Source organism: Zea mays, chromosome 5 (assembly GCF_902167145.1).
Source record: "Zea mays cultivar B73 chromosome 5, Zm-B73-REFERENCE-NAM-5.0, whole genome shotgun sequence".
Lineage (NCBI taxonomy): Eukaryota > Viridiplantae > Streptophyta > Magnoliopsida > Poales > Poaceae > Zea > Zea mays.
The window spans coordinates 5,835,311-5,861,356 of record NC_050100.1 but is presented as its reverse complement, the minus strand read 5'-3'; the positions used below and the strand labels follow the sequence as shown (position 1 = coordinate 5,861,356).

Sequence of the window (26,046 nt, the reverse complement as noted above, 5' to 3'; positions counted from 1 at the left end):
TTATAAAATAAATTTAATTTTTTATATAACTTTAGTTAAAGTTTAAATTATTTAACTTTTAAAAAACAAGGATTATATTTTTTTTCATTAACGGAATGAGTCTAAAGTTTCTTTATGGATTGAACTGTGAAATTATCATCTTGAATGTTCTCAGGTATATAATATTTTGTTGTTTCTTTCTAATTATTTGTTGACTTGTTTGCTGTTAATTGGATGCTTCCTAAGTATCATACTTTATACACATAAAAAAATTAATCTACACACATGTCAAGTCCTCAGAACCCTGCCCCACCAATACATACGGAGCCGAGCCTTACACATGTACTTGACCACAAGGAGTCGAACCAAGGACTAAGAGAGTTTGGAGCGACTGCCCCAGCCCCAGTCTACAAACCTAACTGGACTGAAACATCCAATCTGCATGAATAGATGTTGGACTTGGTCAGCCGTCAGCAAGGGCAGCAAAACAGCGCACTCTCTGGCTATTCTAACCATGTGGACCGTTTCGAAGCAATTGAATGATGAAATAATTTTTCGGAAAAAAGAGAAGCCAGTAGAATACATCTTCTCTCAAATACACGATGAAGCCCTCATGTGGAAGTCTTCTAGCTGGAGCAAAAATTTATCGACGCTCTTGTTGCTAATGAGTAGTACATAAATTATATTTCCCCAGTCTCTAGAGGTCTACTAGAAATTGGATTATATTGTAAGCGCATCTTGCACAAAACTCTCATATTAATTAATATATGCTGGTATAATCAACCTAGATCTTTTTTAAAAGAATATTAATGTGTGCATTTGCTCACCCTTCATCCCTTCTAAGAGTCTCTTACTGAGTTGGTTAGTTGTTTAAGAGTTAGCAAGTTGGTTTGGGTAGCGCTTGTCGGATTCTAGTTTTGACTCTTTATGTGAACAATTTTTAGGCTGATGTGAAATAAATACCCTCATTTATCTCATGTAAAAGCACATGTTTAAGCCGAGACGCTCACGCTCTAACCCATGTTTATGTGTGGGATAGGGGTTTGGGAGATTTCTCGATATGTTAAAAAACCTTTTTATAATGCAATGTAATGGAGTGTCTTATTCCGTGCAGATCGAGTTTTCTCCCTCTCAAGTTTAGGCTAGGGTGTGCGTTATTATGCTTAGGTTGTCTTCAACGGTTGCTACTCCACGTCCCCCTTCTGTAGCGGGTACAACAGCCCCCTACGACGTGCATAGTGCATATGGGCTGATTTAGTGAAAAAAGAAATAAAGTAAGTGGTAGTAGTGGAAGAGAAATGTATGTTTTATTAGGATAGTGGGTTGCAGGAGGAAAATATAAATGTACAGTGCAAATCCACTATTTTATACGATCCGTTACGGATACTATATATAGGGTTAAGACACTCTAGGATAAGGCACTCTATGGTTGAGATTATTCATGTCCATATCTGAGGCATGTTTGTAGAATTGCTAGTTTTTTGTGTGTTGATTGGAATAATATATCATGATCTATTTTTGGAAATCGTATTATCAACACCATTTCAACATTTTTTATGCAATAATATGGGTTAGATACCCCAGAACTTCTGAGACCTTCCTCTCATCCTTAACTCACATGTTAGGAACCTACCCTGTGTTAGCTTCTCTATCTATGCAAGCATACATAAGGAAAAGCGATGTGCAGACCTTAATTAATTAAGCTGTGGCTCTAGAAAAATGTGTGGTACGGTGCCAGTGATTGACAAGTCAGTTCTGTTAGTTGAGCTGACATTGTCCTTGTTGGTCGTAGGAAAAATGCATAATAATATAAGTGTTCAGATTAGATAGTACCTCGAGAGGTAGAGAGATCCAAAATTGTTCCAGTGATGGCTAATCATTACTCCCTCCGTCCCAGGATATAAGGCGTAACCACTTTTTGTTCTTGTCCCACGATATAAGGTGTGCTTTCTCTATGCATACGTACATCGATGCAATGGTATAGACACAATTAAATACATTTCTTGGTCTTTGAACTAGAGGTGGTTGTGCCTTATATACTAAGACGGAGGGAGTATATTAAAGCAGAAGTCAAGCCGTGAATATGTTATTTTGGGGGGAATACATTAAACTGCATGTACTAAATTGGCCGGTGACAAGTGACGGAACTCATTTCGAGTATGAACACGGGAAGCGCAAACGAAGTATATGGAATCAAACAAGTGAAATGGAAGCAACCTTTTGATCATTTCTTATGGCGGCACAGAAAAGAGATAATGATCATTTCTTCATTTCACACTCTAGCTTCAAATATAATTTGTCAACGCAAAGAAGTTCCAACACAATGCGTGAGCAGGTTTATAGCAATGACATTTCGTACTATGCCTTCGATCAAATGAATCTTGTGCTACTCTCGGTTGGAAAAATTCGTCGCTGTCAAAATGCCTAGTAGAGATTTATTACTATATAAATATAAGATACAGAATTACAAAAACAAAATCTCTAAGTGATACAAGGATTCGATTTGAATCAGTTTGATCTTAATTCTCATTTTGAAAAAAAAAAGATTAGAATGATCCAATTTGTGTGCGTGCCCGCCCCAGGCCCCCAGTTAATTCCTTAATATCACATGAAGTGCATGCAGATCATGTCTTCGATACCATAATTTGTAAATAGACTGTCTATAGTGTTAGGATCGGAACAAACTGTCTTGGGAGTTAGTTGACAGACAGTGTTATATGGACTCAGAGTTCAAGGTTAGCACTCGGTACAAATACTATATTCACATCAGATAAAGTAACAGATCGAACAATACAGTTCGTACAAGCCAAAATTGCAAATAGAGTAGTATTTTCTATAGCAGTAGGCTGAGTAGATGAAATTTTCATTTAAAGAAACTCGTAGAAAGAGAACTACCTCGAAACCATGCATCTCCTCATAGTCTCTCATCTATGAAAATGGTGAGAAACCTTATTGATTTTAATTCAAAGAAACTCTCATGTTTCACCATTCCCAATCAATGCTAGCACAAATTTACACCGCAATCATGCATGAAGATGGAAACATAAAGGGGCCAGCAGTGGCTACTAATTCATCCCAAGCTTTCCCGGCTCATCAACAACAACGCAGTACTGTTGCATTTGCATCCCATGGGAGCTCGAAGACGCCGCGGCCACCGTGCTACTAGGGCAAACCAATGGGCTCGCCTCACTCCACCACCTCATGCCGCTCTGACCACCCATGCCAAAGAAGCTTTCTAGGCCATCCAGCTTAACCTGGCCGAAGTGGAAGCTCTGGTCCAGCTCCAGCGCTGGAAGCACGCCGCCGCCTTCGTCAAGCGAGGCGCTGCTGCTGGCGTCCACCACCGCCGGGCATGACGGCGGCGGCGGCGGCGGCGGCATGAGGCTTGCTGCACTTCGCTCCTCGTACATTGGACGAACACACTGAGGAACCGACGACAGTGCTGTGGAAGGGCCTGCAGCTCCTCCCAGCTTGTACAGAAGCTTCCGAATCGACTCATCTACCTCGTCCGCCTCTGCGCGATGGCCTTCCATTATCGTTGTACTACCTGGCACTGGTTGCACCGGCATGGCCATGGCCATGGCATGGTGGTGCCAGTTGTAGGTGGCCGCCACTGCCACGCTGCTGCTTCCGGCCGCTGCTGCATCTGCATCCCCACCTGCTGCTGCTTCTTGCTTCACCATCCCATCGCTTGCCGCTGATCCCGCCAGCTGGCGCATGAACTGATGCTGCTGCCGCTGGTCCTTGTTGCGCGACTGCTTGCCGAAGAGCTTCTTCTTGAGCCTCGTGTTCCAGTAGTTCTTTATGTCGTTGTCCGTCCTTCCCGGCAGCTGCGCCGCTATTATCGACCACCTACGGGCATGCATGACTGGTCCGTTCAGTTCAGGTCATAGGTAGACTCTACGGCCGGGCACACACCCATGCATCATGTGCGTGCCTAACAGTTGGTTTGCAGCCAGCAAATTCTACAGTGTGTGGATTTGATCGAAGAAAACACCAGGTCAGGACGACCTAGCTACTGAACTTTACCTGCTGCCTATGCTGATGTAGAGGCTAAGGATTATCATGTCCTCCTCATCCGAGAACCCGCCGTGCTTGATGTTTGGCCGGAGGTAGTTGAGCCACCGGAGGCGGCAGCTCTTGCCGCACCTCTTCAAACCTGCGCAGCGCCAGCCCCCAAATCCCCAGTCAAGGGATACAAGATTAGTCTCATCGATCTCTTCTTCCCTACTGCTGCTGCTGCTGCTATGCTATCACTGCATACTTTACTGCATGGCGATCGAATTGGCGATTGCCGCCACCCGCCATGAGCACATGCATACATAACGACGTCGTACCTATCTTCTGCGGCAGGGCTATCCAGTTACCGCCGGTGCCGTTCTGCTCGATGTAGGACTTGAGCTTGGCGTCCTCCTCCGGTGACCACGGGCCCTTCTTCACAGTAGCCTTGTCGCAGCACGGAGCTCTCCCCATGGCGATGATGGCGTACGTACGTCGTCTTCCTTTATTTCTCCCCTCTCTCTTGACTCTTGAGGTCTCTGAGCTACTCTGGGGCGGCGGCTCTCTCTTCACTTGTGAGCGAGCGGTGGATGTGGATCGAACAAGTGCTGATTAGGGCCTAGCTAGACTTGGTTAGTCACGACGATGACGGTCTGCTAGCTGGGCGGTGTGTTTATGCCCCGAAAAGGGAGAGGCGTATTATTGGCATTGGCATGGAAAAAGGCGGCTGCTCTGGTAGTAATATAATACTGTTTCAGCGGTGGTGGTGATCTGGGTTTCTCCCTGTCTAATTGTTGTTTCTTCTCTTGGATTAGAATCTCCATCAGCAGTGTCAGCCGACCATTTCCTGAACCTGGTCTTTGTGCACCATAGACCGACTTGTCGTTGCTTCAGTTCGTGTAGCTTGTTTATGTGATCTGATCTCTCTGCTTGTATAGATGCCTAAACACGATATATATATATATACCGGGATCTCACATGCATAGGATAAGTTGCACTGTTTACTATTCTATTGTTTGAGCTGTACGTGTACTAATCTTGCATGTGTGTAGCTGTTTGGGAGTCACTACAGTAAAAGGAACAATTTCCGACGGCCAAAGCCGTCGGACATAAGGATTGAACCGTCGGACATTTAGTGAAAAGTTTTTTTTACATTTTTAGAAAAATAATATAGTATTCTTAAATATTATAGTATTATATACATAATGGTGTTTAACAAGCTAGCTAAAATCTTTATTTTTAAAACTGAAGTATTGTAAATACTATAGTCAGTTTTCAAAATTGTAGTATTCTAAATTGTAGAATTGTCATGACTAAAGTATATTATAGTATTTTAAAAATTATGGTTTTTAAAAAAAACCTTGTTCTATACGGTGCTCATTTCCCCTCAAACACGCGGTCCTCCTGAATGCTTGCCGGTATATTAACCGATAACACACGCAGGATGCCGCAAAGCAAAGGAAGAACAGAACAATAAAGCGAGATATGTGATATATGGTGCATGCAGAAAAAGGCGCAGCTAAGAAAGAGGCAACGCACTAATTCCACACGGAATGAACACACCGCATAAATTGCATGCATCTTGGAAATAGATGATGCAATAACCCATAAGCATGGATTACTCTCTGAATTATGGAGAGATATTTAATTACTATATATGGAATTATTTAAGTAAACAATGTTTCCTACCTCTTTATACTTGCCCTTTTCACAATTGTTCTACGAGCCCTGTTTGGTAGGGCTTCGGCTCTAGTTTTTCTCTAGAAAAAAGGAACCTTGCCGAATACCTTTTTTAAACGGCTTGCCGAAGAGCTTCTTCTTGAGCCTCGTGTTCCAGTAGTTCTTTATGTCGTTGTCCGTCCTTCCCGGCAGCTGCGCCGCTATTATCGACCACCTACGGGCATGCATGACTGGTCCGTTCAGTTCAGGTCATAGGTAGACTCTACGGCCGGGCACACACCCATGCATCATGTGCGTGCCTAACAGTTGGTTTGCAGCCAGCAAATTCTACAGTGTGTGGATTTGATCGAAGAAAACACCAGGTCAGGACGACCTAGCTACTGAACTTTACCTGCTGCCTATGCTGATGTAGAGGCTAAGGATTATCATGTCCTCCTCATCCGAGAACCCGCCGTGCTTGATGTTTGGCCGGAGGTAGTTGAGCCACCGGAGGCGGCAGCTCTTGCCGCACCTCTTCAAACCTGCGCAGCCCCGCCAGCCCCCAATCAAGGGATACAAGATTAGTCTCATCTCTTCTTCCCCTACTGCTGCTGCTGCTATGCTATCACTGCATACTTTACTGCATGGCGATCGATACATAACGACGTCGTACCTATCTTCTGCGGCAGGGCTATCCAGTTACCGCCGGTGCCGTTCTGCTCGATGTAGGACTTGAGCTTGGCGTCCTCCTCCGGTGACCACGGGCCCTTCTTCACAGTAGCCTTGTCGCAGCACGGAGCTCTCCCCATGGCGATGGCGTACGTACGTCGTCGTCGTCTTCCTTTATTTCTCCCCTCTTGACTCTTGAGGTCTCTGAGCTGCTCTGGGGCTGGGGCGGCGGCTCTCTCTTCACTTGTGAGCGAGCGGTGGATCGAACAAGTGCTGATTAGGGCCTAGCTAGACTTGGTTAGTCACGACGATGACGGTCTGCTGGGCGGGCGGTGTGTTTATGCCCCGAAAAGGGAGAGGCGTATTATTGGCATTGGCATGGAAAAAAGGCGGCTGCTCTGGTAGTAGTAATAAAATACTGTTTCAGCGGTGGTGGTGGTGGTGGTGATCTGGGTTTCTCCCTGTCTAATTGTTGTTTCTTCTCTTGGATTAGAATCTCCATCAGCAGTGTCAGCCGACCATTTCCTGAACCTGGTCTTTGTGCACCATAGACCGACTTGTCGTTGCTTCAGTTCGTGTAGCTTGTTTATATATGTGATCTGATCTCTCTGCTTGTATAGATGGCTAAACACGATATATATACCGGGATCTCACATGCATAGGATAAGTTGCACAGTTTACTATTCTATTGTTTGAGCTGTACTACGTGTACTAATCTTGCATGTATGTAGCCAGTGGCCACTGACAGTCCGTAAGAAAACACATCTATTGGGTGTTTGGGGGTGAAGCTTTTTTTTTTTTACATTTTTGAAAAAATAATGCAGTATTCTTAAATACTACAGTATTATATATATAATGGTGTTTGACAAGCTAGCTAAAATCGCTGTTTTGAAAACTGAAGTATTGTAAATGTTAGACTATTGTAATTATAGAAAGTCTAATTATGGTAGTCACCCTTGATTGTAGGCTGCCCTTGATTGGCTTGTACGCCTGTGCGGTTGCCTTGTGAGCAACCCCGGTCTCTCCTATGTATACGCACACATTGCAGTGGAATAGAATCAAGTCATTCCCACAATTAAGTTCCGATCCACCACACTTCCGCAACCCAAGACCGCGCCGTCGCCGATCCGATCGCCGCCCCTGCAGACCTCGTCGCCTGGAGCGTCGCTGATCCCATCGCCTACGCCGTCCGTTCGATCGCCCGCCCCGTCGCTGTTGCTGCCGGGTGCGGCCGCTGATCCACTCGCCCGCCACGCTCGCTGATCCGACGCGGCTCCAGATCGGCGGATCCCCGTCGCGTCTCCCTCGGCTGATTCCCGTCCAGATCGCGCGGTCGTTCCCTCTGGCCGGGCGCAGTCGAGCCTCCAGACCGCGCTAATCTCCGTCGCGCCTCCCTCTCGTCCAGTCTGCAGCGGCTCCAGATTGGCTGCCCAGCCGTCGCGTCTCCCTCCCGATGGCGGACGACCACGACGCTGCCGCCGAGGACCAGCGCCCTACGGCTGAGGCTGCAGCACGCCGTGCCGAAGACGCTCGCCGCGCCGAGGAAGGCCGCCTCCGTGCTGCCGCTCTGGACGCGTATGAGCATGCCCATGAGGCCCTCTGGGCGCAGGCCACTGTCGTCGTCAACATGAAGGCGCTCATCCCTGTCCTTCTCGATCAGGCGACAAATACCTACACCAAGTGGTGTGGCATGTTCCTCACTGTCCTTGGCAAATATGCCCTGACTCGTCACGTCCTTGAAGATGAAGCGTTCCCATCGCGCCCGGCATGGGTTCAAGCCGATTGTTGTGTCCTGACATGGATCTACAGCACCGTTTCCGGCGACCTGCAGCAATCTCTGATGATGCGGCAGGGCCCCGCTCGCGGGGCGTGGTGCTACCTCGAGGACGAGTTCCTCGGCCAGAGGGAGTCTCGGGCGCTTCTGCTCGAAACAAAATTCCGCAACTTCCGCCAAGAGTCCCTGAGCATCACCGACTGCTGCCGCCAGCTCGAATCGATGGCGGCTTCCCTTGCCGAGTTCGGCGATCCCATCGGCGATCGGCAGATGGTGCTCACGCTCCTTCGCGGCCTCGGTGGTAAGTTCCGCCACAAGGTGTCCATCCTCAAGATGCACAGGTCGTTCCCCACGTTCGCAGAGGCACGAGCGCACCTGTTGTTGGAGGAGCTGGAAATCGACGCACGACCTCCGTCCCCGCCATCCGCCCTCGTCGCTGCAACGCCGCGACCTGCGGCTCCCGGGGCTCCAGCACCTCCACGTCCAGGGGCACATCCTCCAGCACGCCCCTCGGTGCCAAACGACCAACGTAACGGTCGTCGTCGCGGCCGCGGTGGACGCAATGGCCATCACCAGGGCCAACCAATGCCTCCTGGTGCCGGACAGGGAGGTGCCCCCCCGGCATGCATCCGTCCTTCGCGCATCCTTGGGCTGGCACTATACGGCTGTGGCCATACGATCAGTCCGGACGCCCACCACCGCCGCCAGCATTCAACGCAGTACCACAGTACAACGCCTATGGCGGTTTCTACGGCGCTCCATCCCCTCCGTACGGTATGCACTACGGGGGAACTGGAGCCCCTGGTTTCCAGGCGCCCGCACCGGCGTACCAAGCGGCGCCCTGGAACCCCACTCACGGAGGAGCATGGCATCAGGACGCCCTTGCACACTCTTTCAACACCATGACCCTCAACCCGCCGAACGCTACTTCTGAGTGGTACGCCGACTCTGGTGCAGGATCGCACATGACCTCGGACGCTGGTAAACTTTCCACCATTTCCTCGCCCACTTCATTCACTCCTTCATCTATCATTGTGGGAAATGGTGCCCTGCTTCCTGTCACAGCCACTGGATCACATATTTTTTTCTTTCCCGCATCGCAATTTAGTTCTCAATAATGTCCTCGTGTCTCCTAACATTATTAAGAATCTAATTTCTATTCGTCGTTTTACCACCGACAATAATTGCTCCATTGAGTTTGATCCCTTTGGCCTTTCTGTGAAGGATTTGCAAACCAGGAACGTGATCGCCAGGTGCAATAGCTCCGGTGACCTCTACCTGTTCTATGCACCCTCCACCAGCACCCCTGCATTCCTCGCTGCACCCACCTCCCTGTGGCATCGCCGTCTCGGTCATCTTGGGCATCAAGCTTTGTCCAAACTTATTACCTCCAGTGTTATTTCCTGTAATAAAGATGATGTCAACCACATCTGTCATGCGTGTCAACTTGGTCGTCATGTTCGTTTGCCATTCAGTTCATCTAGCTCTCGAGCTTCTCACAATTTTGACTTAATCCACTGTGATTTATGGACCTCCCCAATTGTTAGTGTGTCGGGCTATAAATATTATCTGGTAATTCTTGATGACTGCTCCCACTACATTTGGACGTTTCCACTCCGTCTAAAATCCGAGACTTTTTCCGCCCTTGCCAACTTTTTCACCTATATTCGCACCCAATTCGGCACCGTCATCAAGAGCATCCAGTGCGACAATGGCCGTGAATTTGATAATTCCCAGGCCCGCACATTTTTTCTCTCCCACGGCATTGTCTTACGCATGTCGTGCCCCTACACTTCTCAGCAAAATGGGAAAGCAGAACGTTCTCTTCGCACCATAAATGACATTTTGCGTTCTCTTTTGTTTCAGGCCAGTCTACCTCCGGCTTATTGGGTTGAAGCCCTTCACACTGCGACATATCTTGTGAATCGGCTCCCCACTAAAACCCTTGCTTTCTCCACACCATATAGTGCCCTCTTTTCCTCCCAACCCTCCTATGATCATCTTAAAGTTTTTGGGTGTGCCTGTTATCCTAACATGTCCTCCACAGCACCTCACAAACTTGCCCCCCGCTCCTCCTTATGCGTTTTTCTCGGCTATTCCTCGGAACACAAAGGCTATCGGTGTCTCCAGCTTGAATCGAACCGCATTCTTATTTCTAGACATGTCGTTTTTGACGAGTCCTTCTTCCCTTTCGCAGCCATGTCTACCACTCCCATGGCATCCTCCGCCTTGGATTTTCTTCTTGATGAACATGATCTAACCGCTCCTATTCCTGGAGCAAGACTTGTGCATGCAGGTACACCTCACGTCGCCCATGGGCATGTAGAGGCACCCACGTCTCCTCCCACTGGATTGGGGACGCCCAGTCCCTCCGCCACGTCGACCGGCGCTGCTGCCCCTGTGCACCCTGCATAGGCTGCTGCCAGCAGTGCCCCCGCCGCCTCGCCGACCGCATCGACAGGTGCTGCTGCCCCTGTGCATCCTGCACAGGCCGTTGCCAGCAGCACCGCGGCCACCGGTCGCACGGCAGACACTCGCCCGGTCTCCATCACCCCTGTCGCCAATGCGCATCCCATGCGCACTCGTGGCAAAACCGGCATGGCACAGCCTGTGGATCGCCTCAACCTCCACGTTGTGTCTATGTCGCCACTGCCTCGCTCCGTTCGTGATGCATTGTCAGACCCCAATTGGCGCTCCGCTATGCAAGCTGAGTATGATGCTCTACTCGCCAATGACACCTGGAGTTTAGTAGCACGGCCTCCTGGAGTCAATGTGGTAACTGGCAAGTGGATTTTTCGACACAAACTGCTCGCAGATGGGTCTCTTGATCGCTACAAGGCTCGCTGGGTCCTCCGTGGGTTTACCCAGCGCCCCGGTGTGGATTATGATGAGACTTTCAGTCCGGTTGTCAAGCCTGCAACAGTTCGAGTTGTTCTCTCGTTGGCTCTCTCTCAGAACTGGCCCATCCATCAGCTAGATGTGAAGAATGCATTCTTACATGGCACCCTCACCGAGACAGTGTACTGCGTACAACCCTCTGGTTTTGTGGATTCCTCTCATCCGGATCTTGTCTGTCGGCTCAACAAATCCCTATATGGCTTGAAGCAGGCTCCTCGTGCTTGGCATCACAGGTTCGCATCCCATCTTTTTTCCCTTGGATTTATTGAAACCAAGTCAGATAGTTCACTGTTCATCTATCACCAAGGGCCAGACACTGCCTAATTGCTGCTGTATGTTGATGATATTGTTCTCACTGCCTCCTCTGCAAAGTTTCTTCAATATGTGATTGGGGCTCTCCAGCGTGAGTTTGCTATGACAGACATGGGTCAGCTTCACCATTTTTTGGGCATTTCTGTGACACGTTCTGCCAATGGTCTGTTTCTCTCTCAACGACAGTACACTCAGGATATTTTGGAGCGCGCCGGGATGAGCGTGTGCAAGCCGTGTAGCACACCTGTTGATCTCCACTCCAAATTATCTGCAGATGGACCTCCCGTTGATGACGCTACTCAGTACCGCAGCCTGGCATGTGCTCTACAATATTTGACTTTCACCCGTCCGGACATTGCCTTCGCTGTTCAGCAGATTTGCCTCTATATGCATGATCCACGAGAGCCCCACCTCGCGGCTCTCAAGCGCATCTTGCGCTACCTGCAAGGCACTATATCTCTTGGACTGACTATGCGCCGATCTTCCCCTACGGAGCTCGTTGTCTACACAGATGCCGACTGGGCTGGATGTCCCGACACTCGCCGGTCGACCTCTGGCTACGCAGTGTTCCTTGGAGACAACCTAGTGTCGTGGTCCTCCAAGCGCCAGCACACGGTTTCCCGGTCTAGTGCCGAGGCCGAATACCGTGCTGTGGCAAATGGCGTTGCTGAAGCTACTTGGTTACGTCAGTTACTCATTGAGCTTCGGCACCCGCCTCGCCGTGCCACCCTAGTCTATTGTGACAACGTCAGTGTTGTATATCTCTCCAGCAATCCAGTGCAGCATCAACGGACGAAGCATGTTGAGATCGATCTCCACTTTGTCCGAGAGAAGGTCGCCCTCGGACACGCTCGAGTTCTTCATGTTCCTACGACATCTCAGTACGCAGACGTCTTCACCAAGGGACTACCCACCTCGTTGTTCCAGGAGTTTCGGTCCAGCCTGACCGTTAGCGATGCTCCCGATTAGACTGCGGGGGAGTGTTAGACTATTGTAATTATAGAAAGTCTAATTATGGTAGTCAGCCCTTGATTGTAGGCTGCCCTTGATTGGCTTGTACGCCTGTGCGGTTGCCTTGTGAGCAACCCTGGCCTCTCCTATGTATACGCACACATTGCAGTGGAATAGAATCAAGTCATTTCCACAATTACTCTTTCAGTAAATACTATAGTCATTTTTTAAAATTGTAGTATTCTAAACTGTAGAATTGTCATTTTTAGAATTGATCTCTCTGCTTGTATAGATGCGTAAACACGATATATATATATACCGGGATCTCACATGCATAGGATAAGTTGCACTGTTTACTATTCTATTGTTTGAGCTATACGTGTACTAATCTTGCATGTGTGTAGCCAGTGGCCACTGACAGTCTGTAAGAAAACACATCTCGGGGATGTTTGGGAGTGAAGTTTAGTTTTGAAAAAATACAGAAGTATTCCTAAATACTGCAGTATTATATATATAATGATATTTGACAAGCTAGCTAAAATCTCTGTTTTGAAAACTGAAGTATTGTAAATAATGTAGTCAGTTTTAAAAAATGTAGTATTCTAACATGTAGTATTGTCATGACTAAAGTATATCGTAGTATTTTAAAAATTGTGGTTTTAAAAAACATTATTCTAACTTGTAGTAGTGTTTTGTGCTAATTTCACACGGAATAAACACACCGCGCATAAATTGCATGCATCTTGGAAATAGATGATGCAATAACCCATAAGCATGAATTACTCTCTGAATTATTATAACTTTCTAAAATTTACTGTCTACATAATAATTATGGAGAGATATTTAATTACTATATCTATACTATACTTAAAGCACCAGTTTTAACGGTTGTTCCGCGTCATTTTTTATAAATAATCCCTCACATCTATTTAAAATTAAGGGTAACCTGCCGGTCCCCTCCCAGCACGGGCCCGCTAGGCCAGACGTCGCAGACACGACACACCGGTCTGCTGACCGTGCCAGAAGGTGGGTTTGAACCCACCCCCTGATAGAAGAAGGGTGGGAGACACTAGACGAAGTTGTCTAACCAATAGAACATCATGCTCATGTGTTTATAATATTGAATATAAATTGTACATATGTATATATGATTTTTATAAAATTTTAAAATAATCGTGTCGGGCCAGCACTATGGGCCAAGACTACGGCCCAAGCACTGCACGATGCTCGTGCTGGGTTGACCCAGACACTATTAAATGGGTCGTGTCTCGCGATGGCTCGCTAGACACGACCCATTTGGCCATCTATACCTCTACACGATAATGATGGTCCTTGCCTCAATTGCCACTACCTCGTTCACCATCCTGCTTCTTTTCTCTCTCCCCTCATGTCTCTACCTCCACACCACCCCATTCTTGGCAGAGGACATAGGAGCAGGCGCCCCATCCCCATATTCGTTCGACACCGGCCTCGACACCGACTAACGCAGTGGCTATTGCATATCCACGAGGACGTTTCACATCATGCGCGCACCATTATTTTTGCCGTCGTCGGACGTTCTGTTCTTCTTCCCGGCCTTCGTCCTGTTCTTCCTCCCCAACCTGCTGTCCCCGCCCACGGTCGCAGCCGTGAGCCGACCGATGCTCGTCGATGCGGGTACGAGGCGAGTCGGTCATGCTCCTGGCCTTTCTCTATGTGTGACGTCGAGGAGGACATGGTGGCACCTGCCACGCTTAGTTTATCTTGGCGATGAGAAGTACAGGTCTGAGATATTGGACAACCAAGGCCCGTAGCGTGGCAGCAGTCGGCATATGCTATGGAGTTGGTGGTGGTGTTGTGTCGCTTCGGCGGCTCCAGGGTTGGAAAGACACTCACATTCTTTCCCACTTTTCGGACTGACGCCTGGTGCGGGTGCCTCTCGGTTTGGAGCTGCTCCGGCTGGGCTTTTTCTCGCTTGCGTGATCTCTCCTTATATATATCTAGCGGTATACTACCTATGTATCCTCCAGATGCCCAGATCTTTGTCGTGTCCTTCTCCGGCAACGAACAGGTATGCCCGCCTCTTCCCTTCACCTCCTGCTCTATGAAACCTTGGAAGTGGGGGAGGTGAAAGTCGTCTAGAGGGGAGGTGAATAGGGCGAAACTGAATTTACAAAGTTAATCACAACTACAAGCCGGGTTAGGTTAGAAATATAATGCGAGTCCGAGAGAGGGCGTAAAAACAAATCGCAAGCGAATAAAGAAGTGAGACACAAGGATTTGTTTTACCGAGGTTCGGTTCTCTCAAACCTACTCCCCGTTGAGGTGGTCAGAAAGACTGGGTCTCTTTCAACCCTTTCCCTCTCTCAAACGGTCCCTCGGACCGAGTGAGCTTCTCTTCTCAATCAATTGGGAACCAAACTTCCCCGCAAGGACCACCACACAAATTGGTGTCTCTTGCCTCGATTACAATTGAGATGATTGCAAGAAAGAATGAGAAAAAGAAGCAATCCAAACGCAAGAGCTCAATTGAACACAACAATCACTCTCTCTAGTCACTAAAGCTTTGAGTGGAATTGGGAGAGGATTTGATCTCTTTGGTGTGTCTAGAATTGAATGCTAGAGCTCTTGTAAGTAGTTGGAAGGTGAAAAACTTGGATGCCTTGAATGTGGGGTGGTTGGGGTATTTATAGCCCCAACCACCAAACTTGACCGTTGGTGGAGGCTTCTGTCGCATGGCGCACCGGACAGTCCGGTGCGCCACCGGACACTGTCCGGTGCGCCAGCCACGTCACCTGGCCGAAGGGTTCCGACCATTGGAGCTCTGTCCTGTGGACCTGCCTGGCTGTCTGGTGGTGCACCGGACATGCCCTATAGGCTGTCCGGTGTGCCACCCACGTGTGCTCTGCTCCTCTGCGCGCGCTGGCGCGCATTTAATGCGTTGCAGACGACCGTTGCGCTCGAAGTAGCCATTGCCCCGCTGTCACACCGGACAGTCCGGTGTGCACCGGACAGTCCGGTGAATTATAGCGGAGCGGATTCCCGAAGCTGGCGTGTTCAGAGTCGCTCTCCCCTGGAGTACCGGACACTGTCCGGTGATGCACCGGACAGTCCGGTGAATTATAGCGGAGCTCCTCTGAAAATTCCCGAAGATGAAGAGTTGGAAGTCGAGTTCCCTGGTGCACCGGACACTGTCCGGTGGTGCACCGGACAGTCCGGTGCGCCAGACCAGGGCACACTTCGGTTGTCCCTTGCTATTTTGATTGAACCCTTTTCTTGGTCTTTTTATTGGCTTATTGTGAACCTTTGGCACCTGTAGAACTTATACACTAGAGCAAACTAGTTAGTCCAATTATTTGTGTTGGGCAATTCAACCACCAAAATCTATTAGGAAATAGGTGTAAGCCTAATTCCCTTTCAATCTCCCCCTTTTTGGTGATTGATGCCAACACAAACCAAAGCAAGTATAGAAGTGCATAATTGAACTAGTTTGCATATTTGTAGGTGCAAAGGTTACTTAGAATTGAGCCAATAAATATTACTTACTAGATATGCATGGATTGTTTCTTTATTTTTAACATTTTGGACCACGCTTGCACCACATATTTTGTTTTTGCAAATTCCTTTTGTAAATCCTTTTCAAAGTCCTTTTGCAAATAGTCAAAGGTAAATGAATAAGATTTTGCGAAGCATTTTCAAGATTTGAAATTTTCTCCCCTTGTTTCAAATGCTTTTCTTTTGACTAACCAAAAAATCCCCTCAATAAAATCCTCCTCTTAGTGTTCAAGAGAGTTTTAAGATAACAATTTTGAAAATACTACTTTCTCCCCATTTTGAACACAATGAGATACCAATTTGAAAATCATAAGTTTTAAAATTTGGTGGTGGTGCGGTCCTTTTGCTTTGGGCTAATACTCTCTCCCCCTTTGGCATGAATCGCCAAAAACGGATGCTTTGAGTGAAATATAAGCCCTTTACTAACTACTTTCTCCCCTTTGGCAAATAAAACATATGAGTGAAGATTATACCAAAGATGGAGAGTTGCTCGGAGCGACGATGAAGGATGAGTTATGGAGTGGAAGCCTTTGTATTCGCCGAAGACTCCAAATTCCCTTTCAATATACCTATGACTTGGTTTGAAATATACTTGAAAACACATTAGTCATAGCATATATAAAAGAGACATGATCAAAGGTATATTTATGAGCTAAGTGTGCAAGACATCAAAAGAAATTCCTAGAATCAAGAATATTTAGCTCATGCCTAAGTCGGGTAAATGTTTGTTCATCCAATGGCTTGGTAAAGATGTCGGCTAATTGATCTTTAGTGTTAATATATGCAATCTCGATATCCCCTTTTTGTTGGTGATCCCTTAAGAAATGATACCGAATGGCTATGTGTTTAGTGCGGCTATGCTCAACGAAATTATCCGCCATGCGGATTGCACTCTCATTATCACATAGAAGAGGAACTTTGGTTAATTTGTAACCATAGTCCCTAAGGGTTTGCCTCATCCAAAGCAATTGCGCGCAACAATGGCCTGCGGCAATATACTCGGCTTCGGCGGTAGAAAGAGCTACGGAATTTTGCTTCTTTGAAGCCCAAGACACCAAGGATCTCCCCAAGAACTGGCAAGTCCCCGATGTGCTCTTTCTATAAATCTTACACCCCGTCTAATCGGCATCCGAATAACCAATTAAATCAAATGTGGATCCCCGAGGGTACCAAAGCCCAAACTTAGGAGTATAAGCCAAATATCTCAAGATTCGTTTTATGGCCGTAAGGTGAGATTCCTTAGGGTCGGCTTGGAATCTTGCACACATGCATACGGAAAGCATAATGTCCGGTCGAGATGCACATAAATAGAGTAATGAACCTATCATCGACCGGTATACCTTTTGATCTACGGATTTACCTTCCGTGTCGAGGTCGAGATGCCCATTGGTTCCCATGGGAGTCTTGATGGGCTTGGCATCCTTCATCCCAAACTTGTTTAGAATGTCTTGAGTATACTTCGTTTGGCTGATGAAGGTGCCTTCTTGGAGTTGCTTCACTTGAAATCCTAAGAAATACTTCAACTCCCCCATCATTGACATCTCGAATTTCTATGTCATGATCCTACTAAATTCTTCACCTGTAGATTCGTTAGTAGACCCAAATATAATATCATCAACATAAATTTGGCATACAAACAAATCATTGTCAAGAGTTTTAGTGAATAGAGTAGGTTCGGCCTTGCCGACTTTGAAGCCATTAGCAATAAGGAAATCTCTTAGGTATTCATACCATGCTCTTGGGGCTTGCTTGAGCCCATAAGCCTATAGACATGATTAGGATACTCACTGTCTTCAAAGCCAGGAGGTTGCTCAACATAGACCTCTTACTTGATTGGTCCATTGAGGAAGGCACTCTTCACGTCCATTTGGTAAAGCTTGAAGCCATGGTAAGTAGCATAGGCTAATAATATACGAATTGACTCAAGCCTAGCTACGGGTGCATAGGTTTCACCGAAATCCAAACCTTCGACTTGTGAATATCCCTTGGCGACAAGTCGGGCTTTGTTCCTAGTCACCACACCATGCTCGTCTTGTTTGTTGCGGAAGATCCACTTGGTTCCTACAACATTTTGATTAGGACGTGGAACTAAATGCCATACCTCCACTACAGGAAAACAGTTAATTCCCGTCGGCCAGGAACCGACGGGAATAAGCACTAAACCGACGGGAATTAGTAATTCCCGTCGGTTCAGCCCTTATTCCCGTCGGTTGTCAGCCGCCAGGCGTCCCTTGTCGGGGATACGGTTATTCCCGTCGGCCGCCGACGGGAATACGTAATCCCCGTCGGCCAATCTCGAGCCGACGGGAATAAGGGCTAATTCCCGTCGGCCAGGTCAGCCGACGGGAATTATCTGGGCTGACGTGAGTTAATAGTCAATTCCCGTCGGCTATGGTCAAACCGACGGGAATTAACTGGGCCGACGGGAGTTAACCTATATTTCTGCAACAGCAACACCAAATTAGATATTTCTCACACATAACATACACAAAACATATATATCACAATCATATGACAAAACGTATCACATAAACATATAAATCACAAACGCATTGACATCACACATCACAAACACATCATTGACATCACACATCACAAACACATTGATATAATTCACACATCACAAACATTTCAGATACGAGAGTGTTTACACAAACATAACGTCCAGGAGTTAAAAACATAACGAGCACGAGTTAAAGTGTTTAGAGATAACCACCACTTGGGTGGTTAGAGCTATGACCGCTGCCGCCTTCACCACCAGGAGGAGGGAACGCGAAGAGCGAGTCAACAAATCCAGTCCCTGCTGCTGGATCAGACCCACTGCCACCCGCTTCAGGCGTAACCTATGCAAGTTAGCAAATATCAACACGTTAAATGCAAATATCAAAAAGTATACAAGTGTATAAATTAATGGAGAGTTATCAAACGTACCCTATCTCCAGGTGCAGGTATATGTGTCGGAGGGGTGGTGAACTGTGGTGGTGGAACTGGTGTGTTTGCAAATTGGCTCCATTGTGGTGGCGGTGGAAAATTTGATGTCATGCCCTATTGCTGCATTAACTGTTAAACACATATGTGTTACTACTGAAGATGTTGTATTGAAATATAATAATTTAGAGTTCGGATTATGTGTACTCACTTGATACATCGCTTGATTATGAGCATTGCAAGCCTCCATAAATTCGCGTTGTTGTCTCATCTCTTCACGCATCCTCATAATCTCCAACTCCTGCTCGTTCGGTCGACGAGAGCATGAGCTACGGGAAGATGAACCCGTCCTCTGAGATCTCACCGATGACGAGTCAATGAATCCGTCGAAGAGTGCGTATCTATAAGTGATTCAAAAAATGTTATTACTGCATAATCCATTTAGTGTCAACCATATAATTTCATAAGTTAGAGCTTACCGTCCATGCGCTTTGCCACCACCACTTGCGTACACCACCGAGGGATCCACTGGTTCATGGCGCCAGTCGTAGTCAGGGCCATGGCGACGAACCATCTCCTCCCCATATGCCGCCTATACATCATTCACAACCTTACAAATGCAGGAATTTATATACTTTGAACGTTTGAACTTTTGAGCCAAAACTCACCAAGCGATCCGTGGCTGTCTGGCTGCAGAGCTGGTCAGGGTTGTTCGGGTCTGGTCCTTTGTGGCCCTCCTGGTACACCTCAATGTCACTAGGCTTTTGGCCACTCGTAGCTTCCTGTATAAACAAAAAACATTCATAAGCAATCGTATTATTTGTTGATCGACATAGAAAGATCAAACTTACCATTCTTTTAGCTTTTCGTATCATGTCGTCACCGCCAAACTTGTGGTTAGGATTGGTTCCTCGACATTGTCTGTGATGCGCTGAGGCTTTCTGGAAGCCTTCGGAAGCCCAATATCGACACCAAGCATAGTACGCATCAGGCACGGGCGCCATCCATGGAACCATCACCTGCACACACAATGTTACATATTATATCAATCACAACAATAAATATAAAGGGTAAAACAAATTGAATACTAACCTCACGATATTGATCCTCAGTCAAATATATCTTTGAGGACCCTTCCTTTTTATTCAAGGGGCCCGCTTCTTCCGGATGCTTTTGAAAATACAGGTTTGTAGCCTGAATTCTCGCATAGTATATGGCATCCTTCACCAGCTTCTTTGCATTGTTTTGCAAGACACGTTCAGCGTGCCCCATGTAATCCTCTCCGTCAGGCAACCGATATCGAAGCTACAACATAAAGAATACAAATACAATGGTATAAGTCATAGATTTACAATATTAAGAAACATAACAAAAATAATAAAGAATTCATACCCAAAAGTCATTACGCACAAGTCCCTGTCTGTCGGTGTGGTTTCGTTCCTTTTTAAACTTGTACTCATCCCAGGTACTGACGAGCACCTCATCCTCGGTATCACCGTTTGACACCTTCACTATACCAGGGTAGTGAAGGCGGCAAAGAGAACCCAACGTAAGGTTAACCTGAGTGTGGTGTCCCTTGCCGTCGAAGGACAGGTCCTCCCAATTCCTGCAATACACAAAAACATTAATAATACACATAATAGTTATATGAGATAAGTTAATATATTACACTCACCGATCTCCATGTGGCATGATTAAAGTCCTATCAGCCTCTCGCTCTATCGCGTGACGAGGCTTTACTGAGTGGCTTTTTCTTGAGCGACGTGTGCGTGTCGCTGAAGAGCCTCCCGAGCCATCATCCATCGGGTTGTCAGCCGGTTCGCCATGTTGGCCCCACTGGTCCCACGCCTGTTGCTGCTCTCTTTGGTGGTCCCACTGGTCCCATGGCTGGTGATGCTGTGCGGCCTGGTCCCATGTCTCGTGCTCCACCTCCTCATTGTGCTCCACCTCCTCATTGTGCTGCTCAGCCTCATTGTGCTGCTCCTCCTCAATGTGCTGCTCCTCAGTGTGCTGCTCATCCTGGTACATACAACTCAAGATTTATTTGTAAATATGTAAATAAATTTATTTGTACAAGATATGTTACCTCATCTCCATGTACCGCGCTCAACAGCTCTCGACGTCTGCTGCTGCTCGAAGAACTGCCCTGAAAAAGGCCTAGGCCCTTGAACAACCCTTTCACTGACTTCTTTGATTTTGGCGGCATCCTGCATTAAAAATAAGAAATTATTCATTAGTGCATCAAAAATGACATAATACTTAAAATATAAACAAATGAAATAACAAAACAACTTTACTTGTTAAATATCATCAAAATCAGGATCTATTTGTTCTCTTCTATGCAGAGGTCGCCATGTAACTTTTCTCCTAACAGGTTGTCTTCTCCGCCTCTCGGGAAAAGTTAGGTCGTTAACGTCTGCGACTAGTGAATCTAATGCCGGTGCAGGATCAATATGAAAACTAGTTGGCAACTCTTCTTCTTGAAACACCTCATCAACCTGCTCAAGGTGACCAATTTGATATTCGTCCTCACCAGGAGTATATAGGCGTTCGCGGGGATTTACATTGTACACAACCCTCCATTTAGACAACTTTTTGCATGGATATGTCGAGAAATAAACTTGGTCTGCTTGATGGGCAAGGATATACGTGTCGTGTCCTTGAAGCAATTTCTCAGGTTGGATCTGTGTCATCCCAAATTCGGTCCTATAATACTTCGGGTCATACCATTTACACTCAAAGAAAACTAGCGCTAAAGGCTTATTTCCAGCAAATGTAATCTCGATTATATTTTTGATTTTCCCGTAATAGCAAGCTTCGTGTCCTTCCATGTCGGTTGCCCTAGTAACGACTCCACTATTTTGAGTGGCGGCCATAGGATGACTTGATTCGAAAATGCTTGAACGAAAGCGATATCCATTGACGTCGTAACGTCCATAGCTTTTGGCAGTTACGCTTCCAATAGATAACTGACGTAAGTCATCATTCAAATTCATTTCCTCCCCAAACTGTCAATCATGCCACAAAGCATTAGCAAATTCTGTAATATTAGTTAACTGAAATTAGCTCTCGGACCCACATAATTAAGACTTACACGGTCCCGAAGCCACATAATGAAATTAGGTCGTCCATGCATACCATCGCGTCGCAATTTGTCTATGTCTCTCGCTGTTGGCCTACCGAGACACCTCATGTTTTGTTCATCAAACTCGCTGTCAAATATTATTGTGTGACATGAGATATTTGATAACATAAACTAATTCACATATGAACAGTTTAAGAAAATAAGTCTTACACAAAGTATTTCTCCACCTCAGGCATATTCGTGAACATGTACAGTAAAGCAGACTTCCGTTCTTCCATACTGAGGTGATATGCCTTGGGTGGACCAACGGCTTTGCCGTTTGTCTGAAAAATCGAAAGATCACTACAAGGAGGCATCTCTCGTTCATCATCATGGTACCTTTTCTTTCGAGCAAATACATTATGTTCTTCTGCAAAGTAACAACTTGTGAAGTGTGCTACCTCCTTTAGTTTAAATTGTTCCGCAATACATCCTTCAACTCTTGCCTTATTGCCCACCATTGCTCTAAGCTTCTTTAATGCTCTTTCTATATGAAACATCCACCTATACTGAACAGGACCACCGACCTTAGCCTCATATGGAAGATGTATAAAGAGATGCTGCATAGGATTGAAGAAACCCGGTGGAAATATTTTTTCCAATTTGCACAAAAGCACCGGTGCCTCTTTCTCCAGCTGTTCCATCACATCTCTTCTGATTTCTTTAGCACACAACTGTCTGTAGAAATAGCTAACTTCAGCTAACGTTTTCCACACAGCTTCGGAAATGTACCCACGAAACATTACAGGCATGAGCCTCTCCATAATTATGTGGAAGTCATGGCTCTTCAGTCCATTCATCTTCATTGTCTTCAAGTTCACAGATCTTCTAAAACCAGCGGCATAACCATCGGGGAATTTAATATCCTTCATCCACTTCATCACTTCTTTCCGTTGCTTAGATTTCAGACAATAGTCAGCTTTTGGTTTGCCTCCGTTTTCTCTAAGCACTAGGGTTGGACGATCACATATCACTGCTAAGTCCATGCGTGCCTTGTCATTGTCTTTCGTTTTATCAGGGAAATCCATGCATGTATTTATGAGGGCTTGGCAAAAGTTACTCTCTTGATGCATGACGTCGATGTTGTGCATCAAAATCAATGACTTCGCATAAGGAAGCTCCCACAAGCCACATATGTGAGTCCAGTTATGCTCCTCACCAAAACCTTGATACCTTTTCCCACTCTCGTCTAGGACAAGTTTCATATGCTCTTCTGTAATTTCTATCCCACTACGTCGCTTGGGCGGTCCCTTCGTGACGATGGTGCCCTTCCTAAATTCCTTTCTCTGCCTTCTGAAGGGGTGATTGAAGGGTAGAAAACATCTATGGCAATCAAAGTAACATATCTTGCCACCAGCACTAAGACGAAAACAATCTGTATCTTTAGCACAATAAGGACACGTCAATCTACCATGCACGCTCCATCCAGAGAAAATACCATACGCCATAAAATCATGAACCGAGAACAGATATGCAACACGAAGATTGAATTTCTGCTTCTTGAAGCAATCATAGGCTTCCACACCTTGCCATAGCTTCTTCAACTCTTCAATCAATGGTTGAAGCATCACATTGAGGCGTACGCCAGGATGCTCAGGACCAGGTATAACAAGACATAGGAACATAAACTCATATTTCATGCAAAGAGCAGGTGGAAGGTTGTACGGTATGGCAATGACAGGCCAACATGAATACGACGCAGCGGTCATATTGAACGGCGTGAAACCATCAGTTGCCAAGCCGATACGAACGTTTCTTGCATCGCTGGCAAAATCTGGATCAAATTTGTCAAGAGCCTTCCATGCATCACCATCTGACGGGTGCACCATTAACCCATCTTGTCTGTCCGTACAATCTTTATGCCACCTCATGTGCATAGCGGTCTTCCTCGAGAGAAACAAACGTTTCACTCTAGGAGTGAGAGGCATGTACCGAAGCTGTTTATGTGCAACCTTTGTCACCACCTTCTCCCCATCTTCATTTACAAGCTCCACGTACCTCGACTTCCCACATTTTAAGCATTTCTGTTCTCTGCCATGTTCCTTCCAAAAAAGCATACAATTGTCTTGGCAAACATCAATCTTCTCATACTTCATACCAAGACCTTCAAGCAATTTCTTGGACTGGTACATGTCTTTCGGCATCTTGTGACCCGTAGGAAGAACCTCGCTAATCAAATCCACAAGCTCCTTATAACAATTAATTGAGAATGCAAACTTGGACTTGATTGACATCAGCCGGGTCACAAATTCCAGTACGGTCACGTCAGTGTGCCCGTGAAGAGGCTCTTCTGACGCTTTGAGTATGTCGAAGAACTTCTGAACCTCCGGTGTAGGTGAATCATGATGATCTGGTGCCAGTTTAGGCTGCAGATCCTCAAGCATCTGGTCCATCCTATCAACATCATCTTCATCGTCATCAACTTCTACTTCTGCTGCTCGTTCAACATCTTCACCATGGAGATACCAGACCTTATAGCCTGGCACGAAACCATGCGAACACAGGTGTAGTGTGACCTGCCTCTTGGTGTGGCTCGTCATATTTCTACATTTATTGCATGGACACCTAATATTATCTATTTGTGACAAAGCAGCTGCATGGTCCAGAAACATCTGCGTCTTGGCAAACCATTCACTTGTGTGACACCCACCCTTCTTGAAACCTTCATACATCCAATCACGTCTATCACCCATTATTGCGGCTGTGTGTACGAGTAAAGAGTGCGTGTGAGACATTCATGTTTCTACACGTCACACATACATCTATAGGTAAGTAGTAAAACTATATATATATATATATACATAACATCACCTTCAACACAATAACATGATATTCATTAATTAACAATAATGCAACATCCAAATTTAGATAAAAAATATTTGCAACATTTTCAGAACATCAAATTTGCAACAAATACTAATATTAAATAAATTGTAATCGCATTACAGTTAACTCCCGTCGGCCATAAAAACCGACGAAAATAAACAATATTTGCAACATTAAATCCATTAAATTAAATAAAATTTTTAGAACATCAAATTTATTAACAATAACATCAAATTTATCAATATCGAAACCTTCATACATCCTAATATTATAAGTTAAATCTAATCAATAAACAATTAACAATTTTAAATTAATTCTAATCACATGAAACTTAACTCCCGTCGGCCATTAAAAACCGACGAAAATAAACATCTACACACATATTTAGCTATTATAATCACACTCGTATTCACAATTTAGGATGTATACCTCAACGACAAGGCGGCAACGGCGCTCGGGGAAGCGGTCGGGACCGGCGGCGGCACTCGTGGAGGCTCTCGAAGGCGACGGCGGACTTGGGGCTGCGGCGGTGCTTGGAGAGCCGGTCGGAGCGATGGGCGGCGGTGGAGGAGGCCGACGGGGGAGGCTATTGCGGCGGCGGCGGAGGAGGCCGGGGCGGCGTGGTGGTCGGCCGGCCGTTAGGGGCGGCGCCGGGCCGGTATGGGAGTCGCGGCGGCGGCGGTGGAAGGGGCAGGGGCGGCGGCGGACGTGGGAGGGGCGGGGGCTGCTGGGGCCGCGTGGGGTCGGGGCGACGGCGGTGGGAGGCGCGGTGGGGCGGCGCGGCGGGCGGCGGGTCTTGGGCGCGGCGGCGGTGGCGCTCTAGGCGATGGCGGCGGCGGTTCTTGGGCGCGGCGGCTGGGGAAGACAAACAGACAGAATGTGTCCGCGCGGGCGAACCCGCGCTCATAAACAATTAATCCCCGTCGGTTTTCTCCCTGGCCGACGGGAGTTACGTAATCCCCGTCGGCCTAACGCGCAGCCGACGGGAGTTAAGTTAACTCCCGTCGGCCTACTTTCTGGCCGACGGGAGTTAACTTAACTCCCGTCGGCTGCGTTTTAGCCGACGGGAGTTACATTATCCCCGTCGGTTTTCTCCCTGGCCGACGGGAATTACCCTGGCCGACGGGAATCAATAGGATTCCTGTAGTGCTCGTTCCTAGTGAAGTTGTTGAGCTCCTCTTGCATCGCCATCACCCAATCCGAATCTTGGAGTGCTTCCTCTACCCTGTGTGGCTCAATAGAGGAAACAAAAGAGTAATGCTCACAAAAATGTGCAACACGAGATCTAGTGGTTACCCCCTTATGAATGTCGCCGAGGATGGTGTCGACGGGGTGATCTCGTTGGATTGCTTGGTGGACTCTTGGGTGTGGCGGTCTTGGTTCTTCATCCTCC

General features: G+C 46.8%; 1 protein-coding gene across 2 annotated transcripts; it reads right to left on the bottom strand.

The window, feature by feature from the left end:
* Nucleotides 1–2,715: 2,715 nt before the first annotated feature.
* Nucleotides 2,716–6,914, bottom strand: LOC541755 (transcription factor MYB15). 2 transcript variants are annotated; one of them, XM_008646240.3, is made up of 5 exons: nt 6,311–6,914; nt 6,050–6,179; nt 4,317–5,872; nt 4,009–4,138; nt 2,716–3,831 (listed from the first exon to the last, which is right to left on the bottom strand). In XM_008646240.3, the coding sequence occupies exons 3-5, from the start codon at nt 4,450–4,452 to the stop codon at nt 3,045–3,047; spliced, it is 1,053 nt and encodes a 350-aa protein (XP_008644462.1). In that variant the 5' UTR covers nt 4,453–5,872; nt 6,050–6,179; nt 6,311–6,914; the 3' UTR covers nt 2,716–3,044. The 2 variants fall into 2 exon arrangements, with proteins under 2 accessions (XP_008644462.1, XP_020393436.1); XM_020537847.2 differs by having other exon boundaries at nt 5,766–5,872.
* Nucleotides 6,915–26,046: the final 19,132 nt, after the last annotated feature.